A 24,128-nucleotide genomic window follows, 5' to 3' on the forward strand; every position below is an offset into this window, starting at 1 on the left:
GAAGTAAACAAAGTTGTAGTGGCAGTGGTTGTTTTGTTGTGAGACCAAAGGAAAGACCTCGAAGAAGGCATTTGGATTTTCGTGCTGGTGGGTTTGGAAGTAGAATTCACTAATGCTGCTGTTATTTTCTCTGGATTAGATTCAATGAACATACTCCACATTACTTCCACATCTCTATACCCACACATTTGTACATCATCTTGCAACTTCAACAAGCGACAAGCACTCCTACAAGCCTGCTTAATCATAAAGCATAGACATCAGCATTAGTTCTCCAAGTCCAACCACGTAGAACTTGGTATTCCCACCAAGAATCATCATGTGCTCAAGTAAGGCGCATCCCCATCTACATTGGGCTAGAGAAAAGAGCTTGTTGGTGTAGTTAAAGTAAAGAAACCGTGATAAGATGCAAAAACCAACCAGATTTGCGAAAGTTGAATCTTGAAGAAACAGCAAACCAAACTTTCCTCATCTTATGCCGCCAGTCCATGTTAGTCTGTTGTAGTCTTTTCCTCTCTATCGGAAGCTCATAAGAAGAAAACGGAGTTGAACAGTGGTTCACTTAAATAATACTCAATCCATTAGGAGGATGAGGGAAAGAGGTGAAAAGCACACGCGGCGAAAAGGGCAACAAAATCCATATCACGTTTCTTGATGACTGTGCCAGATGCTTAATCTTCTTGTCACACTCTAGAGTCCATAAAGAGTCAAGGAACATCCCCTTTTCCCATCCTTCGTGACTTCCAATTTTAACTTTTTTATTTCCCTTTTGGCTGTTCCCAGTGTTTTATTATTAACAATTAACTTAAACATGGGGAAGACATGTAGCATTGAAAAGTAATTTCACCACGTGTGTAACTTGAAAAAAACAAATTTCTTTGTTTTTTTCTTTCATTGTTTTTTTTTAATTTATATTTTAATATTATATTTATTTTTATTGAGTTATCTTTTAATATTATATTTATTTTTATTAGGTTATTTTTTAATATTATATTAAATATTTTTTTCTTACGTTAAAAGTTCTTGAAAAAACATATTTAAATTTAGTTTGATTTTTGGTTTTGGAGTGGATTTTTTAGGCTATATATAAGTTTATAACAATTTCTAAAATATTTTTTAGATATTTTGAGTTAAAAATATATTAAAAAATATTTTTTAAGGTAAAAAAATAAAAACTGATTTTCCAGCTACCATAATAATCAAAATTTAGACAACTTCAAATGACAAGTTTTCTAATTTTTTTTAAAATAATTAGGATAGGCAACATGTTATCTACCTCAAATGCAACAAAAAAAATATAAAGCCAAGTCACTTAAGCCTTAAATAAATGGGTTAAATGTGTTGGCTTGGTTTGTCAATGTTAGCGACGCCTAATTTTTTTTAAATTTTTTAAATTTATGCTTGTTTTATATATTTTTTTAAATTTTAATTTATTTGTATTTAGATTTAATATCTTATTTATTTATTTATTTAGATTTTTTTTAAAATGATAGTTATTTTTTGTTATGTATTTAATTTTTTTTTTAAAATTGCTTTTAAATTAAGTCGGTAAATTGACCTGCTGTGTTCTTCACTTGATTTTTTTTAAAACTTTCTAGGCCGGCAAATCCTCAGTATATGCGGAGTCCATTGTTAATGATTTACCATAATGTGTTTAACAAAGCACAACAACAATCATCAACATGATCACATTGTCAACTACATAATTGCTGACTCAGATGCTCGACCACAGACATTAAACCCATACCACACCCCATTTGGAAGGAATTTGTTGTTGTTGAATGTCACAGTCTTGGTATATGTATCGTAAATCTTCACACTCTCAGGTTTCCAGCCATCAGATCCTGTACTCAGCATGTATAGATAGCAAACATAATCCACACACGGTCCATTTATCTGGAATGAATCTGTTGAACACCTCTCAAATGTTCCTGAAGATGGATCGTCAAGTCTCTTGATATAGACCTCGAACAATTTATCAATCAAATTTAAAATACACAAAAATCAGATCAGACCCTTTATCTAGATTTATTTTCCTTTAATGGGTTCATTTTAGATTTTGAATGTCAAGATCTGTTGCCATGAAAATCTGATTAGACTAGAGACGCTTTGTTCTTGTTTTGCTGGAAACGACAAGAATATTGTTGGTTTCCTTGTATTTTTCTTACAAGTTTTTCGCTACTAAACAGACATGAACCCAAACCGGAAACATGTTCAAATCTTATATAGTAAACTAGGTTTCATACTAACCTCATTGCCATAAGAATCACCAAAAGCTACGCTGATTTTGTCTCTGGTGTAAGTTGTAGAGGAGCAACTGGTCTTTATAACAAGTTCGTATGGACAGCTCTTTGCAGCCTGAGATTTATGTGGGAAAAAGATATAGTATATGAAGAAAAAATAACAAATTTATGTACAGATTCTTTGAATTATGTGAATCAAAATCAGGTCAAAAGAAATGCTAACTTTGATAGCTTCATACCTGAATATTTTTGGGATAGAAGGATTTCAGAGCACGAGGCTGCAAGGTAGGCGAGATAGAGCTAGAATGTGGGAATGTTATGAAGGAGAAGACAGACGAGCCCAAATAGGGAGAGGCGTTTGACCATTTTGTCTCTGATACATCCCTCTTTGTAAGAGGGAGCTAAGAGTGGAGTTGCTTTATCTTATCAACTCTCCTACCATATATAAGGAGATAAGAAGAAAAGTAAACAAATGGCCCCATCATGAAAACAACTTTTTTAAAAAAACGTGCGAGGATCAGACCTGTTACAGTATCTTTTTCTTGTTAAATATATTACAAGGCTGCTAATTCAACATCTATCATGGCCTTTCTTGATTGGGAGTTGGGCAATAATTACGCGGCGAGGGCAATAATTCACCAGCCTGGAAACCATGTCCTTGTCAAAAGTATGATATGGAAATTATTGCCTTATGGATTGGTGAAGAGGGGAGTTAAGGCCAGCCTGAAGATAGTTTTCTTTACTTCTCCAGGCATCCACATCCAAGGTCTCTAGCCTGAAAATGATGTGCAATGTACCTCTCCAAATCCCAATGCAGCAGGCACAAGGTGTGGATTATTATAGCTGCACATGCATCCTAACAAGGTATGCATGAGCACTGAATTTGGAGAATCTAAATTCGAGGCTGAGAAAGAAAGCAAGGTATGGAGTGATTTGTTTTGCACAACAGAATGGGAAATAGACACGGAATCCAGATGCAGTATTCTTACTCTCTCACGCATACGCTCAGCCTTAAGGCTATGCGACAAAAACATGGATCTGGATCTGGGTTGTCACATGTTTAGTTCAGCAAACTGTTCTTCAGCATCATTGCTTTTCATCATGGAGGGCCTAGATGGTCTCCTGATATATACCTACGCATTGCATAGGCATAAGACAAACTTCAATATTGTTATCATTACGCCATCCTCATCTAAACCTCATGACCTTAAAGGTATGGAAACCAGTTCCCCCCCACCCCCAAAAACACCCCATTTACTCCATAATCAATGACTTAGAATTTATTCTATAACGCTCATGGCACAAAGACGTAAAAACAATATCTACAGCATTTCCACTACAGCTTGGCCAAATGATTGTCGAAAAGACGCAAAAACAATATCTACAGCATTTCCACACTACAGCTTGGCCAAATGATTGTCGAATTTATTTGTACATTGAATGAAGTTCTTTACACAGTAACATAAGTCAAATGATTTCATTGGAAGTAAAGTTACCACGGAAAAGAAACAACTTCAACATTTTAAGGCTTGCACCATAACGAAAGACTACAAGCAATTACAACATCATGATAATATTAGGCGAAGAATCTCCCCTGAATGCTTGAATGATTTCTCTGTTTCTTCCAAACAGTGGTCCTTCTCCTCTCTGGTCCAGCCCTGAGCAATCCCAAAAACTAACACATTATCTACCAGGTCATCGAACTCATAACAAAAAGTTCATAGAAGTAAAGTAAGATGGTCATATTGACATTTGACGGTTAAATTGTCAGGATCAACACAAGGTTTAAATTAGTGGTAAGAGATTAACAAGACAATTTTGTGGGACTAGCGAGAAAAAAACCTCTGAAACTTTATTCAACTTGTCCCTGACATTCTGCAACAGCTGGGAAAGGTCACCATCCCATTTATAGAATTCTAACTCCTTTTTGTTAAGTAACTGCTCAGCTACCTGATGTAAAACAAAATGGTAAATGTGAGTGTGTTACCTCATATACTAAGACAATTATCCATATTACCTAGCTGCTTTTCAAGACATATCTCAAAAATGAAAAGAGTTGAGCGCATTGAAAACTGTTGCCACTTGCCACTGCCAGTAGCAGGCATGCACTGGGTTAAATCTGCATAGCTGCTGCCAGACAACCTTTTTCCAAACCAGCCCATGATTCGCAATTCCTAATTCATTAGAAAACCCCTAATGTATTGCGTAAACATGGTGATTCTTGAGGTTAAAGAGAAGACACTTCAAGATTTACTTGCTTGCAAATATCAAATAGTACCAAACATCAAATCAACCCAACAGCTAAGCATGGAGCCACAAAAATAGCTCCACCCATGCAAAAATTATCATGTAGCATGAAAAAATACGGGCACTTCAGGTTAAATACTAATTGTTTACCTTCCTCCCAATCATTTGACCACCAGCAGAGTGAGCAAAATATATGTTGTAGAAATGACAAATAAATGCTTGAGGATCCTTCTCTGACAATTCCTGCAGAATTTGTGAATAGCTAACACCAGGAGAAGAAGGTTTGGGAATGTTATAGCCTTGTTCTTTGAACCACTCCAAATCTTTTGCCGACTTTTCAGACCTTTCCAGTCCAGTATTTCTGAATTCAGCATCTAAAGGAAAAGATAAAATGGGATTCAGGTCTTAAGCTCTGTCACAAGGTAAAAGTCAACACGCGTATAGCACCCCATGGTCTACAAAAATGTTCGTAAGTCACAAACGGTGCAAAAGGGAACTCGGGGATGCATTGGTGATAAAAACAAGAAAACCAAAACACCAGCAAAATGATCCCACCCCATGCACTATATAGACATGGAGTGGTAAATGTAAAAGTATGTATGAGGTTTGTGAATGATTATGATCATTTTAACCAAAAAAGACATTGAGCACCATCAGTTTCTCTTTCAAAATGCCATAACCCACTCTTAGCAGAATCACCTGTTTATCCAAGTACGGTAACCCACACCTCATACTAAAGGCAATTTATGAATTATGAAGTCAAAGTTCCACATCCATAACTACTAGTCCAAACCAATAAGCAAACCAAAAGACTATCAGTAACACAATCCTTCAAGCAACCCAAAAACAATCATCGAAACAAAACAAGACAACCATTGCCACACCCCAAAGATAAACAAATCCACCATTAAAAGCCAGGTAAACATATCATCAAATAAAGAAACTTAAAACAACAATCAAACTTACAAAAAGGAAAAGAAGCTTTTTCAACAATTTCTTCAAGGGTATCATAAACCAACTTGCTATCAACCAAAAACTTCAAGTAGCCATCAATAGAAGGCTCCCACTTACGGACAGCTTCTTCTTCTTTCTCCTTCACCTCCTTCTCCCCTTCCTTTGCTTGCTCCCTTGTATGCAACTTCATAGCCACAAACCTCATCTCCTCCACAAAACCTTTTGCCTCACCTGGATAACTCTTCTTAGGCTTCTCAACTGTTGTAGCAGCCACAACAGCAGTATTTTTCAAAGGCATTCTATCAAAGACTGGAACTTTCAATTGAAAACACAACCTTTTCGACACAAAACTTGATTGAAAACAAGTTTCAAGACGAGGAGATGAGGATTTGAGGAGGGGTTTGTTAAATAAAAACTGGGTTTGAGAGATTGGTGTAAGAGAAGCCATCTTTGTCTATAAATACTAGAAATTGACAGTTAAGCTAGAAAATTTGATGAAGAATGAAAGAGCTGTTTAAGAGAAGCCTTCTTTAACTAAAGTAGTTGGCGATAAAAGAAAGATGTTTTGCCTGCAACAAGCGGTTTAAGTACTCTTGAAGACAAAGGGACAGACACAGATATAGTAGTCTCTATCTTCCAGTCTGCGCGACTATAGCAGGTTGTCCAAATAAATGGAAAAGAGGAGAAATGAATAATAATGGATTATGGGTTTCCTCTCCTCTCCTTTACTGTTTCTTTTGGTCTATCTATGGAGTTTTATATACAGTATCGAAACTGAGACTAATATATGGTGTGGGGTAGTGTGTTTTTTTGAGACTTGTAATTGTAGTATTGATCATGATGCAGTAGGTTTATAAAGAAAAAATATTTTTTCTTAATTTTTAATTTAATTTAAAGAATTAAATTTAATAATTTTTTATTTTTTAATTTGTTTAAAATTTTTATTTTTATTTTATTTTTTTCAAGATTTTCTAATTTATTTAGATTAGTTTTCTAGTTTATTTAAAAGTTATAAACCTAGATTTCTTGAAAAAAAAAATATACACCAATAAAATTATTAATTAGAGTGTGATCCTTTTTTTGAAAACTTTGTTAACTTGTACCTTCTTTATATATATATATTACATGAGTTTTACTTTCAGTCATATTTTCTTAATGTTTATATATAGTGAAATTGATTTCTTCGATTTTTAAGCACTTATAATTGATTTTTATGAATGAAATCAAATCTATATTTGGAGCTGGAAAAACTTATAATTGACGGATTTGATTCTTGTTAATGCTTTTAAATTTATTATTTTAAGTTTCTAGTAGGGGAGGAAATACTGGATTAGCATCAAGCATGAGTTAATCACGTTTATTTTGTGATTGCCCTACTTGTACCTTTCACTCGGTGTCCTTCATTAAGAACTGAATATGTTATCCTATTTATTAAAAGTGTGAAAGAAATATATTGTATTTATTGTAGACATAGAATTATTGTAACATGGATAATACTATATCTTGTATTGTGGATAATCCTATCACCCGAAATATAAATGTTTATATATTTATATTGTGGATGATACTATAACTCATGAAAAGTGTTATTTGTATTATTTTTTAATTAAAAAAAATTGTTGGAAAAGTTGTATTTTTTATGTCAAAAGCTATTGAATTTGATCAAACCAAACTTTATTATTAGGTCTAGTTTAGAAACTAGACTCAAATCGCTTTTAAAAATGTTAAGTTTGGCTAGCTGATAAATAATTTTATTTTTTGTTTTTTTAAATTTTTTTATTTGATTTTTTTTCATATAGTAAAGAAAAAATTAATTAATGAAACTTTTTTATATTGCATAAATTCTGGCTGGACCGCTAGATTTTTTAATTTTTTAATTTTATTTTTTATCATATGATAAAAAAAAATTAATGAAACTTTTTTTATACTGTACAAAAATGAGGTGATGATAATTTTTTTTTTTCATTTGAGATTAAATTGGGTTCAATTTCTTTACTCTTAATATTAGATTCTACCTCCATACCTAATATCCTGCTGCCTAGCCAGACCCAATTTAATCTCCTTGGCTATCATATTCAATACCAAGGTTATCAAAGACATTTTTTTTACATATCACGAAAAATATAATATAAACTAGGATAGTAAACTTATAAAATTACAAGTAATTTTTTTAACTAATTATATATTGGTAATTATAATCAATAAATTAAATATCATTAAAATCTAATAAAATGAGTCAACAATATCATAATCAATGTGTTATTTAAATAAAATAAGAGGGATAGATAGTATGAATTAATAGATTAATGACATGAAAAAATAAAAAGTATCAAAATCAAATTTCTCAATACAAGAGAATTAGTAAAAAGTATAAAGCACACATAAATCTAGTGGCAACCTGATTGTTTTTATAACAATAAGTTTTGATAAAACAATTTTGAGTTGCAAGCTAATAAATTTAAATTAGTAATTAACTAACATAAATTCAATAATGAAATAAACTCCTAAACAATGTCTAATGTGCTAGAAAAAATTAAAATTAAAAATAATTAATAAAAAATAAATTAATAAAAAAAATAGAATAATAAAAAAAAATTCATGTTAAAATTCTTTCATATAACCTGAATGTTCAATTTTTGTATATTCTTAGCAAATTTGAGTTCTGATTTCAAACATGTTGTTCTCTCATGATTTCAAACATGTCATTCTCTCTCGTTTAAATGAATTATTAAGCCTACGATATATAGTTTGAAAGTTTTAAATATCTAGTTTCTATTCCAACTCTAATTAAAGTAAAATTCCACGGGTAGCTCTAGATATGTCCCAAATAATATATAAAAGCATTGTTTGATATATTTGACAATATTAGTTTACTAAGTTTAATTTTCTGAAATATTATATTTCCTAACTCTATTTGACCTGAAAACTTATCACAATATATTTTTATATATCTAGTATTTTCCTGTAAAATTTCAGCTTTATTCAATATACTGTTTAAAAGATCTGCTTAATTTCACAAAACTAGTCAATAGACATTTTAAGACCAAATTTGAATATAACTTGGTTCATATCACAAATTTAGTAAACTTGTAAAATCGGACCTGGTTTATAATATTTATCAATTTTGCACAAATTAAGTCTGATTTTATTGGTTTTGAGTTTTTAGTCCATTGTAGCATGTTAGATACACGTTGACTCGTTACAAATGAACTAGCGATTTTAATAATCTTATCCAATATTATTAGTTCTGGTTTTTTACGAGGCCCAACACTATTAGGTTACTTATATATGTATAAAACTAGAAATTATTTTCTCAATTAATTATTAGAAACCCATCATCACACTCACACACACACATATTACAGTAATTCCGCGTGCAGATTTTTATGTTGCAGCACTCCTTCGATTGATTAATTGAACTTTGAACAAGCTTTTCTAATCTCTCCATTTGTCCCAGTTTTCACGTCAATGCTACTCATTTTAACCATGGCTTGCCTGAACTCAACGTCAAACCTAAGTCCCAAAAGTCCTCTTATGGTGCCAGCATATTTTTTCACAACATCTCGTGTTGCAGCATCATCCCAAAGTCTCTGGTCAGACTCCAAAACTCCATTACCATCACGTACGTTCTCAAAAAAGCTTGTATCAAAATCTGTCTGGCTATCTTTATCTAATGGAACTGGTATTGTGCCATCACCATTGTTGGGACACAAGGCTCGAAGTTGTGATAGGAATGATTGGTTTATAGATGGATCTGCATTTCCTGTTGCTGTGAAATTATATAGGCGATACCGTATGAACTGGCAGTGTGTTTGGCCTAGGGTATGTGCTCCTGAAACAGAAACAAGTTACCGAATGCTAATATGAGGTAAATGGAGATACAGCTCCTCTATTTTCGTCGTCTCCAGTTCTTATGTTTCAAGAAAGTAAACGAATGCTAACTTGGAATGGGAAAGAAATAAATTTATACCAACGAGAGTTACGAGATCGTGATCGTCAAGGCCTTTATCAGCAAATTTTTGCTTCTGGACCGCAATGGAGTCTAGAGGAGAAGGTAAATATTTTGAGACTTGGGAGGATAAAGAGACTCTGCCATCTCTTCTACCTGTTGGGACTGACCAACTTGGACCATCACTCTGAGATTTGATAACAAACACACGACGCATAAGAATATATTTCTTGCTCTTAAATTTTATTCATGCATTGGAAATTGAGGGCGAAGAGATCATTTACCAAGTCCACAGCATCACGAGCAGCCAGTGCTAGTATATCAGCACACGAGACCACGCCAGGGCATGAGGCCTCTATCTGTGATTTGGCATCATCAATTACTTCAAACCCTCTTAATCCTAGATTTGGCAACGCATTTCTCTCAGCAGAAGACCGGCCTGCAATTAACACTGAACCATCACAGCCCTGTAAGAGATTAATGTTAGTTCATAGTACTGATCATTATCTTGCGTTTAAAATATGCTGAAGGATGGAGTGGAGAATAAATAGGTCAAGAACCTGAACAAAGCAGTCATGAAAATGAAGCCTGAGCAACCCTGCTGCAATGGTAGGATCTTTCTTGAAGTATGATTCAACTGTGGACCTAATTATGGCCTCGGCTTTCGGACATGAAGAAGAATAAAACCCTGTTTTCAATTGGCTTTCCACAGACAAAGCCATAACAAAAATCACCATGACAACCAGCCTTAACCCTTCCATTGTTCTATGACTTTCTCTCGTCTTGCTTAATTACAACTAGAATTTGCATAACATCATAGTATTTATAGCCATAATTAAATTGCTCAGTCCACTTCCCTTAATTGGTGTCCATTTCATTGAATTTTGGGCCGCTGAACCTTCTTTTGTTAGTGGAAACTCGTGACACCTTAGAAATAGTGGTGTGCTCTTTTTCATCACTCTTTGTTTGCAGGAGCAGAGTGGAAGATGCATAATTTCGTTTTTTTAACTTAACCATTTGGACAACTCCACAGATTTTTCCCTTGATTTGTTATCACCTTGAACACACACTCACACACATGTATTATCTAATTGCTTAATTTCTTTGGATTGACATATCAATTAACCTATGATTATCTTGTTTTATTTTTGTTAGGATAGGCTAGTGGCCAGCAGTATAATTTCCATTTTTGCTTAGAAGGTACCCTACCATCATATACAAATTTATATGTTCCATGAATCCTACATGCCTTATGAGGTAGAATATATTTGAATAATATTTTTTTATGTTAAAGAATGATATAAATTATATTTTAAAATCTTATTTAACAATTTAAGTTTTTAAATTGAATTGGTTCTTTAACATAGTATCAGTGTCTTAATGCCTAAAAAGCCTATTTAGAAGTATGATTATGGTTATTTTTCAAAAAAAAATTTCATGTCAGAATGTATAAAATAATATTTTTTATTTTTAAAAATTTATTTTTAAAATCAGTCTATCAAAACAATCCAAAACATCAAAAAAATTATTTTTTTATAAAAAAAATAAATTTCACCATGTTTTCAAATATTCTTTAAGCGCTCATGAGTTTAAATTTCACCATTTATATTTATTTAATAAAAAGATTAAGCATAAAATAGTTTGTATGGATCTATGTAAATTTTGAGCTTAAAAAGTTTCCATTTAATAAAATAAATGTATTAAAAATTAATATAAATTATATCTTATGTCATAACTTAAACTTTTAAATTAAATTAATTATTAAGGAAATCAAAATTTGTATTTCTTTAATACGTGGAAATCACCTAATACTACCCCCTTCAAATCATTTGGTGCAAGCATTTAGTGACAATAAAATTGATGGGCAAAAAGACAACAAATTGGCAAAAACAGAGTGAAAAATAAGGGTTTTGTTCTAGCATGAACTCAAAAAAAGATACAAAATGTCGCAAACCTAATTTATTGTCACAATGACAAGAATGCAAATGCACAATTATACTTGAATTTCATTGATGAAGCTTCCAATCATGCACAGATCCAAAACCCATTCACCCAAGCAAAGGAGAAGCCTTACGCCCAACTCTGGCTATCATAGCCTGTTTCCAAAGGAACCCAACAAAAGCAACTGCGCCGGCCTCAGCACAAGGCTGGGCCAGGCAGAATCTCAACCCCTCTACCTCTCTGTTTTATTTTCTTTTTTTTCCCAAAGACCCGACTCTAGGAATAATTCAGAAAAAAACCTTAGATCACTGAATTACTGGGCAGTCTATAGGTTGTTAGATCAACCCAGATCAAATATTTTAACTAAAACAAGAATGTTTTATTTTTTGTTATTGTTCTTGGTTGTTAATTCGACGGGTTTGATACCAAAAAGTCACTCAATGACCTTCTTTAAGGGAATTATCTATCTTACCGTTTCACTGTTTCAGATTTTCAGAGCACAATATAATAGTTAAAAATAAAAATAAAAAAGAATACCATCGACTCCTATATCTATTTACATGATTTCCTCTAAACTATAGTATTTCATTCAAATTGTCGCTTTCAAGCTCTCTTTTTTTTTTCAACTGAAAAGTAAAGTACCACTATCTCTTATGGTATAGAAAGGAGAGGGCTTGGTATAAGTTAGATTGTTCATCCTGCATTTCAAAGTTTTTTAAAAATTATTTTTCACTTGATAAAATATCAAATTTATATATTTTTACATGTTTGTTTAATGATTTTGACGTGTTCACATTAAAAAATAAAAAATATCATCTTGATGTATTTTTTATTGAAAAATATTTTTTCAAAAACACCTTGCACCACTGATGATATATCAAGAAAACTCAAGTAGCTTATGAGTAAGGTTTATGTATTGGATAATTGATTAATCACTTGATTCTAGCATTCTGAGTATTTCTTTTTAACCAATATGACTGATAAGTTGTACTTAGTGTCTGGTTAACCAAGGTAGCTGATAGCTAATACTTGTAAAAATAAATATCTTTTTAAAAAGAGAAAATATAATGATATTTTATAAAAATAAACTCTAGAAATATATGTATATTAAAAATATTGCAAATGAAGATATTGTAAACCATTTACCTGAATGGTTTTGAGGGTATTTATAGCCTCTAAACCTTATCCTTTTGCTGGAGTGGAGAGGTTGAAGTGTCATTTCATCCTTATAAATCAATTTTATATTGCAAGTTGTATTCTACTCATTTTATTTAGCTAAGAGACAGATACATGATGGGTCATGAAAGATCTTAATACACTTAATGATTTTGGTGGAGTATAGACTTGTTTAATCAAGTCTATTTCTTAAAATTTAAGACTCATGTAAAATTCGTGAGGGTCTAATGTTAGATTTAGGCATTATATTTACATATATGGAATAGTGATCTGGCCATACATTAGACTTAGGAGAACATGGAGCCCCCAACCACACCCAAGGTAAGATGGCAAAAAACCTTGGGCTCGACACCTATGCGAGGTGTGTGCAAGCCAGGCTATTAGGCCTGACAGCACCTATTAGCATTTGTCAAACCTAGCAATGTCTGGGCTTATCAGTATGACAGCCCTAGCATGTCTATGTTAGGGCATGTGTTGGGGTTATTTCATGCTAGCTCAATACACTTGAGAGTTTGAAAAGTTTATTCCTGAATATTCTTGATTTTGCACTTTTAGAAAAATATAAATAAATTTACTTATAAAAACTTGGTTTATCAATCAACTTCCAAACACATAATTGGTATCTTAATGCCAACTTCTCAAAGTTCAATTTCTCACTTTCCATATGCCAAGTCTAATTTAGTAGTTGGTGTTTATTTTAGAGCAACGAATGCAAGAAGATGCTTTGTCAGTGGATTTGCCTTCGTCCTTTCTTCTCTTTTAGTTTCTTTTTATTTTTAATCAAAGGAGAGACAATTTCTAGAGTTGTATTTTGCAAAACTATCATCTCATAAGATTTGTCTCATCAAAGAAGTTATTGACTATGTCATTTTAACCACTCAATCACTTTCCCATTCCTGTGCTAGATCGACTAGTGAAAGGAGAGTCGAACCTCTTGAAAGGTTTGCTGGATCCGAAAAAAAATCTGGTAGATATCTTATCCAATTCAAATAAAAACCTAATTCGAATTAGATTTCAGTTCCTAAATTTTCCAAGTCAACCTATCAATTCTAACCAAGTTTAATAATTGTTATTGTATATACTTTTTAATGCAAGGTGTTATAATGTATTATCTGGTTATAATATTATGTTAAATATTGTCTTTTAAGACTATAAACACTTTAAGAGAGTGCTTCGTTATGATGTTTTTTTTACATCTATAACTTCATCATCCAAGTACTTTTAGACATTTTTGCTCTCATCACTAGAAGACCTACATTTTCAAATACAAATATTTCTTGGCATTATCATTTTAAACCTCTTTTATGCTATGATTCTATCTTCCTTAGCAGCTGCATGTCATAGACAAAAGAAATATTTGTAATTACTAAATTGATTAGTTAAAATTAAGCTTTGGTAAGTTTGAAACATATAAAAGAAAGAAGGATTACACAAGTTAGTTTTGTATTTAAATCAATTTGCTTAAATCAATAGCAATTTAGAAAGTAACAAAAAGTTACTGAAAAAATTGAATTTCTTAAATGTTTATATATTTAAAAAATATTCGGAGGATATTGAATATAACAAAAAAAAAGAACCATAGCTTGAGAGCTATTGAGATAAATTATATATTAAAATTTTATTTAACTTAAGTTATTGAGTTAGATAATTTTTTAATATAATATCAGTCTTGTTAATTAAATGATCATAAATTCAAATCTTACAATCTCATTTTATTTGATAAAAAATTAAACATAAAATATTATAAAATTATACAAGTTTTAAACCCAATGAATTTTTACTCGAGAAATCTACTAGCTTTAATTTAAAAAATAATAATTTTGAAGGTTTAGTTTAGATAATAACATAGTTATTAAATATGACATCCAATTTGGATCATGGATTAAGTACGATAACCAAAAAAAATTTCTTTTAAAAAAAAATAAAACAATATCATTTAAAAAATTATAAAAAAAAAAGTTAATAAATTTTTAACAAGTCACAAAAATTTAGATTTTTAATAGAATTACATTAAGATGGGATCAACTCTTACATTTATAAATATAATAAAACCGAATCCAGATCAATTTCTAAGTCGATTAAGTCATGAGCTGACCCTCAAACCTAATTTATAGGACACACCTTGTACACAAACACATCTCTACGAGCTAGATTTGTTTATAATATTATCATTTAGGTTTTCAAATTTAGGAAAAGGTGTAAAAAGATATAATATTTTGGTTCAAATATGAAAAGACCTTTTTAAAAATTCGATCAGTAATGTGAGATAATCATAGAAAAGCAAGCCAAACAATTAGGTTCATTATCATGGTTGAAGAAATGTGAAGCACAAAAACACAACCAAACTCAGAAGACGGTGAACAGAAATATGAGAGGGGCAAAGGTTTCGGCTGTACATACTTGTGCTTAGAAGATTCATTAATTAATTAACATCTTAATATGTGTTAGTATCGTAGATATGCATAATCCATGCATGAAAGGTCACTTGAAAGAGATTTTCTTTTAGAAGGAAATTTTGCAGAATAGAGTGGGGCAAGCCTACAATCCCCCAGAATCCTGCTACTTGGCTTCTTGTTCAAGTATAGGAACCTTTTTCCAAGCATCCTCCAATCCGCTTATCTGAAGTGGTGGCAATGAGAAAACACTAACAGTGGAGCTCTTGCTTCGAATTTCCTTTAGAACCCGCAGTGCAGATATGGTGCTCTTCATAGATGAACTCTCCATAAGTTCAATCTCTGCAAGTTCCCTTGGGAATCTGAGTAGGCCATCATTTGTGGTGGTTGACGAGGTCGAAGGATCGCCACACAAGTCATCATCCCCATCGCTCAATGGAAGGAGGCCGTCGAGCATTGCCTCGCACTCTTTAACGAGCTTGTAGAGCAGATCGGTGGTGAAAAAAGGCTGTTGCAACACCCTCTGGATGAAGGGCAAGCGAATGAGAGCACCAGTTCTTTTATCATATTTCTTCAGTATTTTTACCAATCCTGTTGAAAACAAGCAAAGATTAACCATGATTGTTTTGTGGCAATATAATTAAACAAATGCAATAACTTAATTACAGTAGTTATGAATGTTAGTACCAGTATAGTTCAGAGCACTATAATTCTCCAGCAAAACCATCTCTCCGTGGAAATCTACAATCTCCTTCCTAATTTTTATCATCTCTTCATTGGAATTGATTGCCTTTGCCACACTATCTTGCAACTCCTGCATCACAATCACAAATCTTCAATTTTCCTAGTAAATGGGCAGATTGTATCTTTACTTAACAGATCTCAAATACCTAGGACACTTTAGCATCTTATTCCTTTGAAACGGAAGTCAACAAAGTATAAAGTGAACTCAAGTTTATTATTCTGAACAATCTCTACCCACCATCCCAAATAAATAGGACCCACAGACTTGAAAAACAAACCTCAACTCATGGTCATAAGACGCAACCCAGGACCAAGTCATGGCATGGGCAGCCAACGCATCAGTGACATGACTCGGGTTTTGATTTTTAAAAAAAACAATAAATTAAAACAGCGTTGTTTTAGTTTTTTTAAAAAAAAGATTAGACATGAAAATCCCGGATTGACCTGGCAGGGTGAGTTTTATATTCATGCCTCAACTAGACCATGTTAATAATCTATTTAAAATCCCTAAACCATGTCATGGCTTGAAAATCTAGCTTAAAATGCAAATCCACACCTTTCTTCTTATTATCTTCAATTAACGTCTCCTGGCATCAATATATATATATATATATAGCACATCACAGGAAAACACAATAGAATGATTTCCATCAATTCAACACAAGAAGACAACTTCCAGCCATTCAAGTTACTTTCATGGGAAAATAAAAGTTATAGACTCATAAAATATCTCCTTGCACTTGCATTTCACCACAAATAATAATATGTGGTGTGTGATAAATTCTTCCAAATTTTAATCATCACAAATATAATATCAAAATTCATTAGTTGAAATATATTTTCTTATAAAAATCACCTCAAGATCACAAAAAAATAACCCACCTCAACACACCCGCTTGACCACACAAATGACCCCGTAAACCATCTAATAATCTTATTGATGCAATAATTAGCATTCGATGCTTCATCTATTCTTAGGCAGATCGTCAGCATCTAAATTAATGCATTCATGAACCATTAGTTATGAACTTCTGATACCAAAAACCCATACGGGCCCTAATAATTTTCAGTGGTTGACATTATTTTCATATATATATAAGTAGATGCTTCCACAGAATATACCAAAGCATAGTTGCCTGCTTCCTACAACCACGTTTAAGGGGTTGCGTGCCAGTTGTCTATCCCAAACACACCTGGCAACTAACGGTTTTAACTGTCCGTTACAGTAAAAGCATCCAACAGCGAAAAACGACACCGTTTCATCAAGGAACGCCGTCACATTAACTCATTCCAGGTTAACAATTTCATTTTTTCTCATCAACTCCAACAACTAAAGATTTTCTCGGAAACAAAACAAGATCGTAAAGGAAAAACTGAAAAACAAAAAAAATACCTTTAATCTGATGATGTACTCTTCTTCTTTCTCAACAAAAAAGCTGTTGAATTTCTCAAGCTCATCATCTAACAGCTTAATAAAATCAATCTCTTCTTTTGTCATGCTTCCTTCATTGCAATCTCCTCTACCGCCTTCTGCGGCAGCGAATCTTGGCTTTTTCAGCGGCCGGGGGTCTCCATTGTTCTTGGTTGTGCTGTTGTTGTTGTTTGGCTCGATGAGTTTCAATCTTTTCTTGAGTTCTTTGTAAGAGAGAAACTTGTCTCTCCATTCAGGTAATGTTTCTTCAATCTGGTTGCTCAAGCTTTTTCCGAATTTCATTTTGAGAGGGGGTGCTTGGTTGCTGAGAAAATGGGAGAGGGTGAGGGAGAGTGTGGGAGAATACGAGGATGTGGAGGAGGGGGGGAGATATAACGGTAAAGAGAAGAATATTCGAAGGGTTTGGAATATCCAATTTTGCGTCCATTTCATCAAAGGGTATATCTCCGGTTTTATTCCCTTGATAGAGACAAGAACAGTAGATTTTATTGTTTATTTATGTGTACATTTTGTGACTTACGTTTTGGTCCCTGCCTTTTATATTTGTGTTTTTTAATCCTTTTTTGTTTTAATTTTCCCAATACTAACTCTACAATTTTTCAAAATATTCATTTCAGTCCTCTACCTTTGAATTTCTAATGAAAAGTAATGGTAGATCAACATTTTTAATCCTTTCTTCTTCTTCTTTTTTTAATTTCCTCCCAAATTCTCTTTGAATTATCAAATTCATCTGACCCAGTAACCCGTAAATCTAAGATCTAACTTAGTTTATATTTAATTTTGTGTTGACCCGTTCAAATCTTTATAAAACTTAATCAATTTTTTATTAATTTAAAATAATATTATTTTAGTTTTTAAAAAACTTTATCTAACCTGAATTATGGATTGAGCTGAATCATATAACTAAGGATACATGATGGAGTTCCGAACCTTATTTTTATCTTATTGTTAAGTATATTATTTTTAATTAAATAATAAAATTGTTAAATTATTTTTAAAAAACATGATCCTTCTTCTCATAATACTAATATTTATTATATTATTTATGTAAAATGTATATGTTAAAATAAATACAAAACGTATAATGGATAAAAAATATGGAAAATATTAAGAGGTTAAGTAGGTGATAAGCAAGATTATTTCGATCTTTAACTTCTTGAATTCAAACTTTTAGACCATAATATAAAAAATTAAATTAAGTTTATTTGACTGTGCCAGCAAATGTATCTTTAAAATTATTTTTTAAGAAAATTATTCTTGATTATTACAAATTACAACCAGATAAGTCGAGTAATTTAGCTAATTTATGAGGGCTGAAGTTAATCCAGTCTCCCTGCCCCACACTTCAGACTTCACAGTAGTCTCTTTGAATACAAAAGGGAAAAGGAAATTAAATAACATCAAATTAAAAAAAAAAAAAAAAAACTAAAAGTGGCCAGAGAGCAGAGACCATGCCCAGCCGTTTGGAAACTCACGGTGTTTTATTTAAAAAGAAAATGATTTTTATATTTTTAAATTATTTTAATATATTAATATTAAAAATTAAATTTTTAATTATTATTTTAATAAATTTCTACTCTAATGCAGAACACCACCGAGGCATCATGAGCCAAACCTAAAGAAATTTCTTCATTAACGAGGCAAGGTATAATTCCAAGGCATTAGAGAATATCCATGCCCTATTGATGGATATCTACTACCTATCAGTATTATTCTTTATTAAGGTCGGAAAATAAAGCCAAAAGCATGCTGGCCCCAATCACTGCAAAACTGCCACTTCTACTGTATATCGTGTTTTCGAAGGAAAAAGATGTCTGATGTATACTAGATTTTTAGTTGAAATAGTTAAAGAATGATGTATTTAACCCACGCCATGTAAATGCATTAGCATTATTAATTTTAAAAAAAATAAAATTACGTGAGAATTAACTTGTTGTAATACGATGAATTTGATAGATTTAAAAGAAATATAAATAGCCAATAAAAATATAATTTGATTTAAAATAAATATTAAAAATAATTTTTTTTTAAATATTTAAAAAGAAATATATAAGATCAATTCATATCAGCCTAAATTAATATGTCAATTTACATACTAAATTTGAGATCATAATAATCTTATAGAAAATAATAAATTATAAAATTTAATTTTAAATAAAATTAAAATTAAAAAATAAAATTAAAAAAATAATTCAATAAAAAAATAAAAATAATAACTCGAGTCCATCTGAGTTAACCTGATAAATTTATAATTTGAATCATGAAATCAGGATAATTCAATAAAAAGTAAATCAAAAAAAATTATAAAGTTTAGTTATCAATCAATTTAGAGTTACAAAATGAAATTGAAAAAATATTTAATTAAAAATATAATATAAAAAATAACTTGAGTCAAATAAATATTATTATAATAAACAGTAATCACCTATAAATTAATACAATAACCTATATGCATTTCAGGATAGGGTGAGCAAAAATGTTGGGAAACTCCGAGGAATTAAGAGGTGAATTTCACACTAACTTTCTTGATAGCTGGGACTGTGTTTTTTTTTAATTCCAGTCGATGTATATCCTCACATAAAACAGGATAACTTTAACATTGAAAGCAGAAAGTATATCGTAAAACCACAAAATAATCGGATGTAAAACACATATGCTTTTAAAGAAAAAGTTCATGGTGGGATGCATACTTTATTTATAAAAAACAATACTTACAATTTTTTTAAAAAACCAACAACACTCAATTATCAAAAAATAACTTTATTGATTATAATTTCAACTCACATCACAGTATAACATAACATAATAATTGAATTATATCACTATAGAATGATATAAGTCATGTTCATACATTTTTTTATTTGATATTACGGTTCTAATATTATTTAAAATCTTTATTTAACATCAATTTAATATTTTTAAAAAAATATTATAAAATACATAATGTCACGATAAGACTGAAAATGATATTTTTGGTTGAATTGATCTTATTCTTGATGGTCTCCCTAACCCACAACCTAGGGATATATATATATATATATATATATATATGTCAGAGGTGGAATTCGGATCTTTTTATGGGATATCCCTCGATTAGGATGTACTCTTTGGTCATTTCCCTCTAATTTTCATACCTGAAAAAGGAGGAAAAAAAAATTATTGTGATCGATGTCTCTTCTAGCTGAAAAATCCCAATACTAAAGGAAATTATAAGCAAAGGAAAGCACAAAAAAACCAAAATAGGTAGGGAACTAACTCAATTATAATCGAGAAAGTTATTCATTTTAAATGATTTTAAGAATAATTCAACGATGTGAAATGAGATGGATTTTTTTTTGGATGATTTGAGTTTGAAACAAATATTGTGGCTTTTTAAAATAAAATCTTCTCATCACCTGCTTGTTCACTGATTTAATGCTTTAAAAACTATTCTCTCTCTCTCTCTCTCTCTCATTCATTTGAATTAACTGATCATTGATTCACTTGATAATTTTATTTATTATTTTTTTCAACTTAGACAAGTTTTTCCTACATGCAATGATTTCTATTGAGAAATTGTTTATATATATATATATAGGCATATTGTGAATTTAGTAGTCAGTCTCATACAAAAAGCAAAATGAATAAATATACAACCAATGAAACAAATGTTGTTTTTTTTAATGTATGTTATTTTACACTAACATTTTACATATGATCATTGATGCAGCCGAGACTGAGATTTTTAAGTTAAAATTTTAGTGGTTATATCGGGATTTGCCTGAAAATTATATAAATAATCTAGTAAATATTGCCATGGATTGATAGTATAGGTTTAAATTCAAGAGAAAATACAGTTGTATCAAACCAAAGTAATGATTTAATTAAAATGAAGATAACTTTGATCATTGAATCATATTCAACTTTTTCCGGGATATTCTACACAAGTTATTTTTTGTGGGTAGCCATCACGTTGCTATTCACACCATGCAATTAGCCACAAGAGTTATTGATCGAGTCAATTTAGTATTTTTTTTTAATTTTATTTTATCCCAAATCAGTAGATCTTCAATCTTGATGTGATTTTTTGTTGCTTTTATGATGCTTTAACCTGCATCAATCAGTGAAATATCCAACTTTAATTCTCTCTGTTTTTTTTTTTTTCACCATGCATGTCACTTCATTGTGAAAGCTTCGACGTATTTATAAAATGATGAGATGCCTAAAAGGATGAAAGCATCGGCATATTCTTTCTTGGGTGCCTTTGTGCTCCCTAAAAACCTTATCTTGGGAGATGGCGGTCCATCCCTTCAACCCCCTCTATTATTTTATCTTTAATGATAATCTCTCTCTCGACAGGCAGCTTGGGCCCGACCTAGCTGAGAATTGAGACTCTAGCAGTCCTCAATTAATTGTTGTTTTCTCCCTGCACATTCTTTGTTCAAATTTGGTTCATTCCACTGTTGTTGAAACATATCTAGCCACTAGATAATCATGTTATTGGTTTAACTAGTGAATCATTAATTAATCAGTGAAATATCTATTTATCTCTTTCAAAACAAAACTATATAATTGAAAATAATATAAAAAATTGTATGGAAAAGACCCAAATAGCCCTCATCGTGGATTTTGCTTTTGAAAAATATAAGGGCAATGAGGTTATTTAACTGTGTATAAGACGGAGAAAAATACTAAAATGCTCTTATTCCCAGTTTTATTTTTTTAACATCAGCATGTTTGTTATTACACTGTTCATGAAAAATTTAAAAATATTTATTTAACCTATGACAATGACAAATAAATCCTATGAATTCAAATGTGTGTTTGGAATTATAGTAGATATGATGGTTTTAAGTGTATTTTTTTTTAAAATACATTAAAATAAAACAATTTTAAAACATAAAAAAAATATTTTAAAAAACAACTATAATTACATTTTAAATATACAGATAACTCTTATAAATAATATGTTTGTCTTGATATTTAAGTTTAGAACATTAATAAAAAAAATCGTTTCTCTTATGTCAAACTACTTCTATGATATCTGAGTTTATATATATGCATGTCATGCTAAAACCTTGCTATTTTCATATGGAGTTGGGAGATATTTCTTGCGGCATAAATGTTTTGTTTAAGCCTTCCTTCTCTTTGTTTTGGAAAAGATAAAAACAAAGGATAGATATGCTTTAATAAGTTTTTTTTTTTAAACCAAAATCAGCGCATGGAGCCCTCAAAGCTCCCTCTCAAGCTAGCAGTAGGGTATACCTTCAGGCAATATATACATAGTTTATTAGTCCGTTCAAGAACATATTGTAGGACCATAAAAAAAGATAAGAGCGGCAGATAATTGTTCAGATCATGAGTCCATTCAATAATATATCCTGAGACCTTTAAGAAAAAGAGAAGCATGCTGTTGAAATGACATGATAGGTCTAAAAAAATGGCATTTTCTATCCTGCACGAGAAGGTTTAAATATAATTGACGTAATAGATTGACAGGTCCAAGAATTAAAAAAAACAAACAAAAATAACGAGTATGACAACTACGGGCATGAGATCACATTACAAGTCTATAATCGAAGAAGAGAAGTGGTGTGATATCGAGATTTATAATTAAGACCCACTATAATTTATATATTATGGTATTGCAACACTTTGCAGAGTTGTCTGATCATTAAATTAAATAATAGATACATAGACAAGTACCCATTGTCGATCAATGGATTGTCTGTAAGCGAATATAATAGCAATTAAAATTTGAAATAAAAGATGAAGTTGAAATTAAGAATTGAAAGAATTCTGTGTTCGATAATGTAATCCAGGATATATTATGCTCTACCTTTATCTATATATAAGGAGAAATTATTGCATTTAATAGGAGATCTCGAAGGTCAGAGGTACTCTTGCACAAATAAAAGGGATGGGATCTCGTGTTAGAGTCTCAACTTTATCATAAATTCTAAATATACCAAAACACATTGAGACCCAAAACTATAAAAAAATGATAGTCATTGAACATGCTTATGATTGTTTGAAACAGATTTTACAGTTTTGATCTTTGTTATTAAAAAAATATAAAGATTAGAAAATCAAATGAAAGATATTTCCTGATAAAATTGTAAAAACTTTAGATTATATTTTATTTTTTATTATTACATCTTGTCTAAGGTAATTGGGTCTAGATGTGAGTTTTTCTTTTTAGGCTAGGTATTTTCCACAAAAATAAATTTTTTTTTGAAATATAGGATTCTTTGATATTTAAATTAATAAATTGTAGAAGGATGAAATATGTAGAATAATAAAGTACATAGAAAAGTGTGTTTGTGATTTTGTGTGTTATTGTTGGATGTTTTGAATGTGTGTTTATTTAGTGATTTAGGAATTTTATAAATTTTGATTATGTAAGCTTATCTAGTGAAGAATAATATAATAATAGAGAATACCTGAAAAGTTAATTCTTTAATTATTATGTTTATAATGACATTAACAAAGAATACTAGTTCTTATTATTAGTTGTGGTGTTCTGTTAATACACGCGATAATGAGTGATTTAGTGATGTGAAACACACTTTAATTTTAATTTCTCAAAATTATTATTATTATTATATATATATATATATATATATATATATCATGGGTATTTGATAGCCCATAGTAAGGTTGTTAATATAGATGAGGCCATTCAGGCCTAGCCCAAACGGTTAGGATATCTACCTATTCGGGACATTTTTATTTTTATTTTCATATGCCATCACTTACCATTTAGGCACATTGGTTAATTTCTTTGTAGAGTAAAATACCAAGCTAGAAATGAGGCATCCTTTATTTAAAGAACAAAAAACATATATTTTATGGGCCACACGAGGTTGCCTGAAGGAGCCTAATATTAACCCAGGACTCCATTTCTCTCTAGACCTTGAGGCCTTGCAAGGCTGCTCTAAATCATACCATTATTCTCTCAAGAAAAAAAAAAAACCCATTTAAAATAAGTAATGATAGGCCCATGACTTTGTTTCAAGCTAGTAGCTAGCATAGATCACCTACCCATTTTGCCCGCTTGCCCCAGCTCC

At 31.1% G+C, this 24,128-nt stretch overlaps 4 protein-coding genes across 4 annotated transcripts; all 4 read right to left on the bottom strand.

Moving 5' to 3' along the window:
* Positions 1-1,595: 1,595 nt before the first annotated feature.
* Positions 1,596-3,277, bottom strand: LOC105121314 (uncharacterized). Its single transcript, XM_011019908.1, has 4 exons — positions 3,041-3,277; positions 2,483-2,644; positions 2,251-2,358; positions 1,596-1,965 (listed from the first exon to the last, which is right to left on the bottom strand). Exons 1-4 carry the CDS (start codon positions 3,275-3,277, stop codon positions 1,699-1,701), a joined length of 774 nt encoding a protein of 257 aa, XP_011018210.1. The 3' UTR covers positions 1,596-1,698.
* A 370-nt stretch (positions 3,278-3,647) lies between these two features.
* On the bottom strand, positions 3,648-6,233 carry LOC105120993 (heme oxygenase 1, chloroplastic-like). The gene is made up of 4 exons (XM_011019453.1): positions 5,457-6,233; positions 4,641-4,864; positions 4,086-4,193; positions 3,648-3,901 (listed from the first exon to the last, which is right to left on the bottom strand). The coding sequence occupies exons 1-4, from the start codon at positions 5,890-5,892 to the stop codon at positions 3,809-3,811; spliced, it is 861 nt and encodes a 286-aa protein (XP_011017755.1). The 5' UTR covers positions 5,893-6,233; the 3' UTR covers positions 3,648-3,808.
* A 2,587-nt stretch (positions 6,234-8,820) lies between these two features.
* LOC105120994 (peroxidase 25-like) lies at positions 8,821-10,163 on the bottom strand. Its single transcript, XM_011019454.1, has 4 exons — positions 9,954-10,163; positions 9,678-9,860; positions 9,415-9,580; positions 8,821-9,276 (listed from the first exon to the last, which is right to left on the bottom strand). Exons 1-4 carry the CDS (start codon positions 10,152-10,154, stop codon positions 8,855-8,857), a joined length of 972 nt encoding a protein of 323 aa, XP_011017756.1. The 5' UTR covers positions 10,155-10,163; the 3' UTR covers positions 8,821-8,854.
* A 4,693-nt stretch (positions 10,164-14,856) lies between these two features.
* Positions 14,857-17,478, bottom strand: LOC105120995 (SPX domain-containing protein 1-like). The gene is made up of 3 exons (XM_011019455.1): positions 17,041-17,478; positions 15,591-15,717; positions 14,857-15,494 (listed from the first exon to the last, which is right to left on the bottom strand). The coding sequence occupies exons 1-3, from the start codon at positions 17,359-17,361 to the stop codon at positions 15,070-15,072; spliced, it is 873 nt and encodes a 290-aa protein (XP_011017757.1). The 5' UTR covers positions 17,362-17,478; the 3' UTR covers positions 14,857-15,069.
* Between the last annotated feature and the right edge of the window lie 6,650 nt (positions 17,479-24,128).

The sequence above is a fragment of the Populus euphratica genome, unplaced genomic scaffold, assembly GCF_000495115.2.
Source record: "Populus euphratica unplaced genomic scaffold, PopEup_1.0 scaffold31.1, whole genome shotgun sequence".
NCBI lineage: Eukaryota > Viridiplantae > Streptophyta > Magnoliopsida > Malpighiales > Salicaceae > Populus > Populus euphratica.

Coding starts and splice junctions, on each gene's coding strand:
- LOC105121314 (XM_011019908.1), bottom strand. CDS start 3,277: ATGTTTTTGTCGCATAGCCTTAAGGCTGAGCGTATGCGTGAGAGAGTA. Junction 2,359..2,482: donor TCTATCCCAAAAATATTCAG/GTATGAAGCTAT, acceptor CATAAATCTCAG/GCTGCAAAGAGCTGTCCATA. Junction 1,966..2,250: donor GTGATTCTTATGGCAATGAG/GTTAGTATGAAA, acceptor AAATTGTTCGAG/GTCTATATCAAGAGACTTGA.
- LOC105120993 (XM_011019453.1), bottom strand. CDS start 5,892: ATGGCTTCTCTTACACCAATCTCTCAAACCCAGTTTTTATTTAACAAA. Junction 4,194..4,640: donor GTCAAATGATTGGGAGGAAG/GTAAACAATTAG, acceptor GTTTTACATCAG/GTAGCTGAGCAGTTACTTAA. Junction 3,902..4,085: donor AGTTGAATAAAGTTTCAGAG/GTTTTTTTCTCG, acceptor GGGATTGCTCAG/GGCTGGACCAGAGAGGAGAA.
- LOC105120994 (XM_011019454.1), bottom strand. CDS start 10,154: ATGGAAGGGTTAAGGCTGGTTGTCATGGTGATTTTTGTTATGGCTTTG. Junction 9,861..9,953: donor TTCATGACTGCTTTGTTCAG/GTTCTTGACCTA, acceptor AATCTCTTACAG/GGCTGTGATGGTTCAGTGTT. Junction 9,277..9,414: donor CGATCTCGTAACTCTCGTTG/GTATAAATTTAT, acceptor TTTCTGTTTCAG/GAGCACATACCCTAGGCCAA.
- LOC105120995 (XM_011019455.1), bottom strand. CDS start 17,361: ATGAAATTCGGAAAAAGCTTGAGCAACCAGATTGAAGAAACATTACCT. Junction 15,718..17,040: donor AGTACATCATCAGATTAAAG/GTATTTTTTTTG, acceptor ATTGTGATGCAG/GAGTTGCAAGATAGTGTGGC. Junction 15,495..15,590: donor TAGTGCTCTGAACTATACTG/GTACTAACATTC, acceptor TGTTTTCAACAG/GATTGGTAAAAATACTGAAG.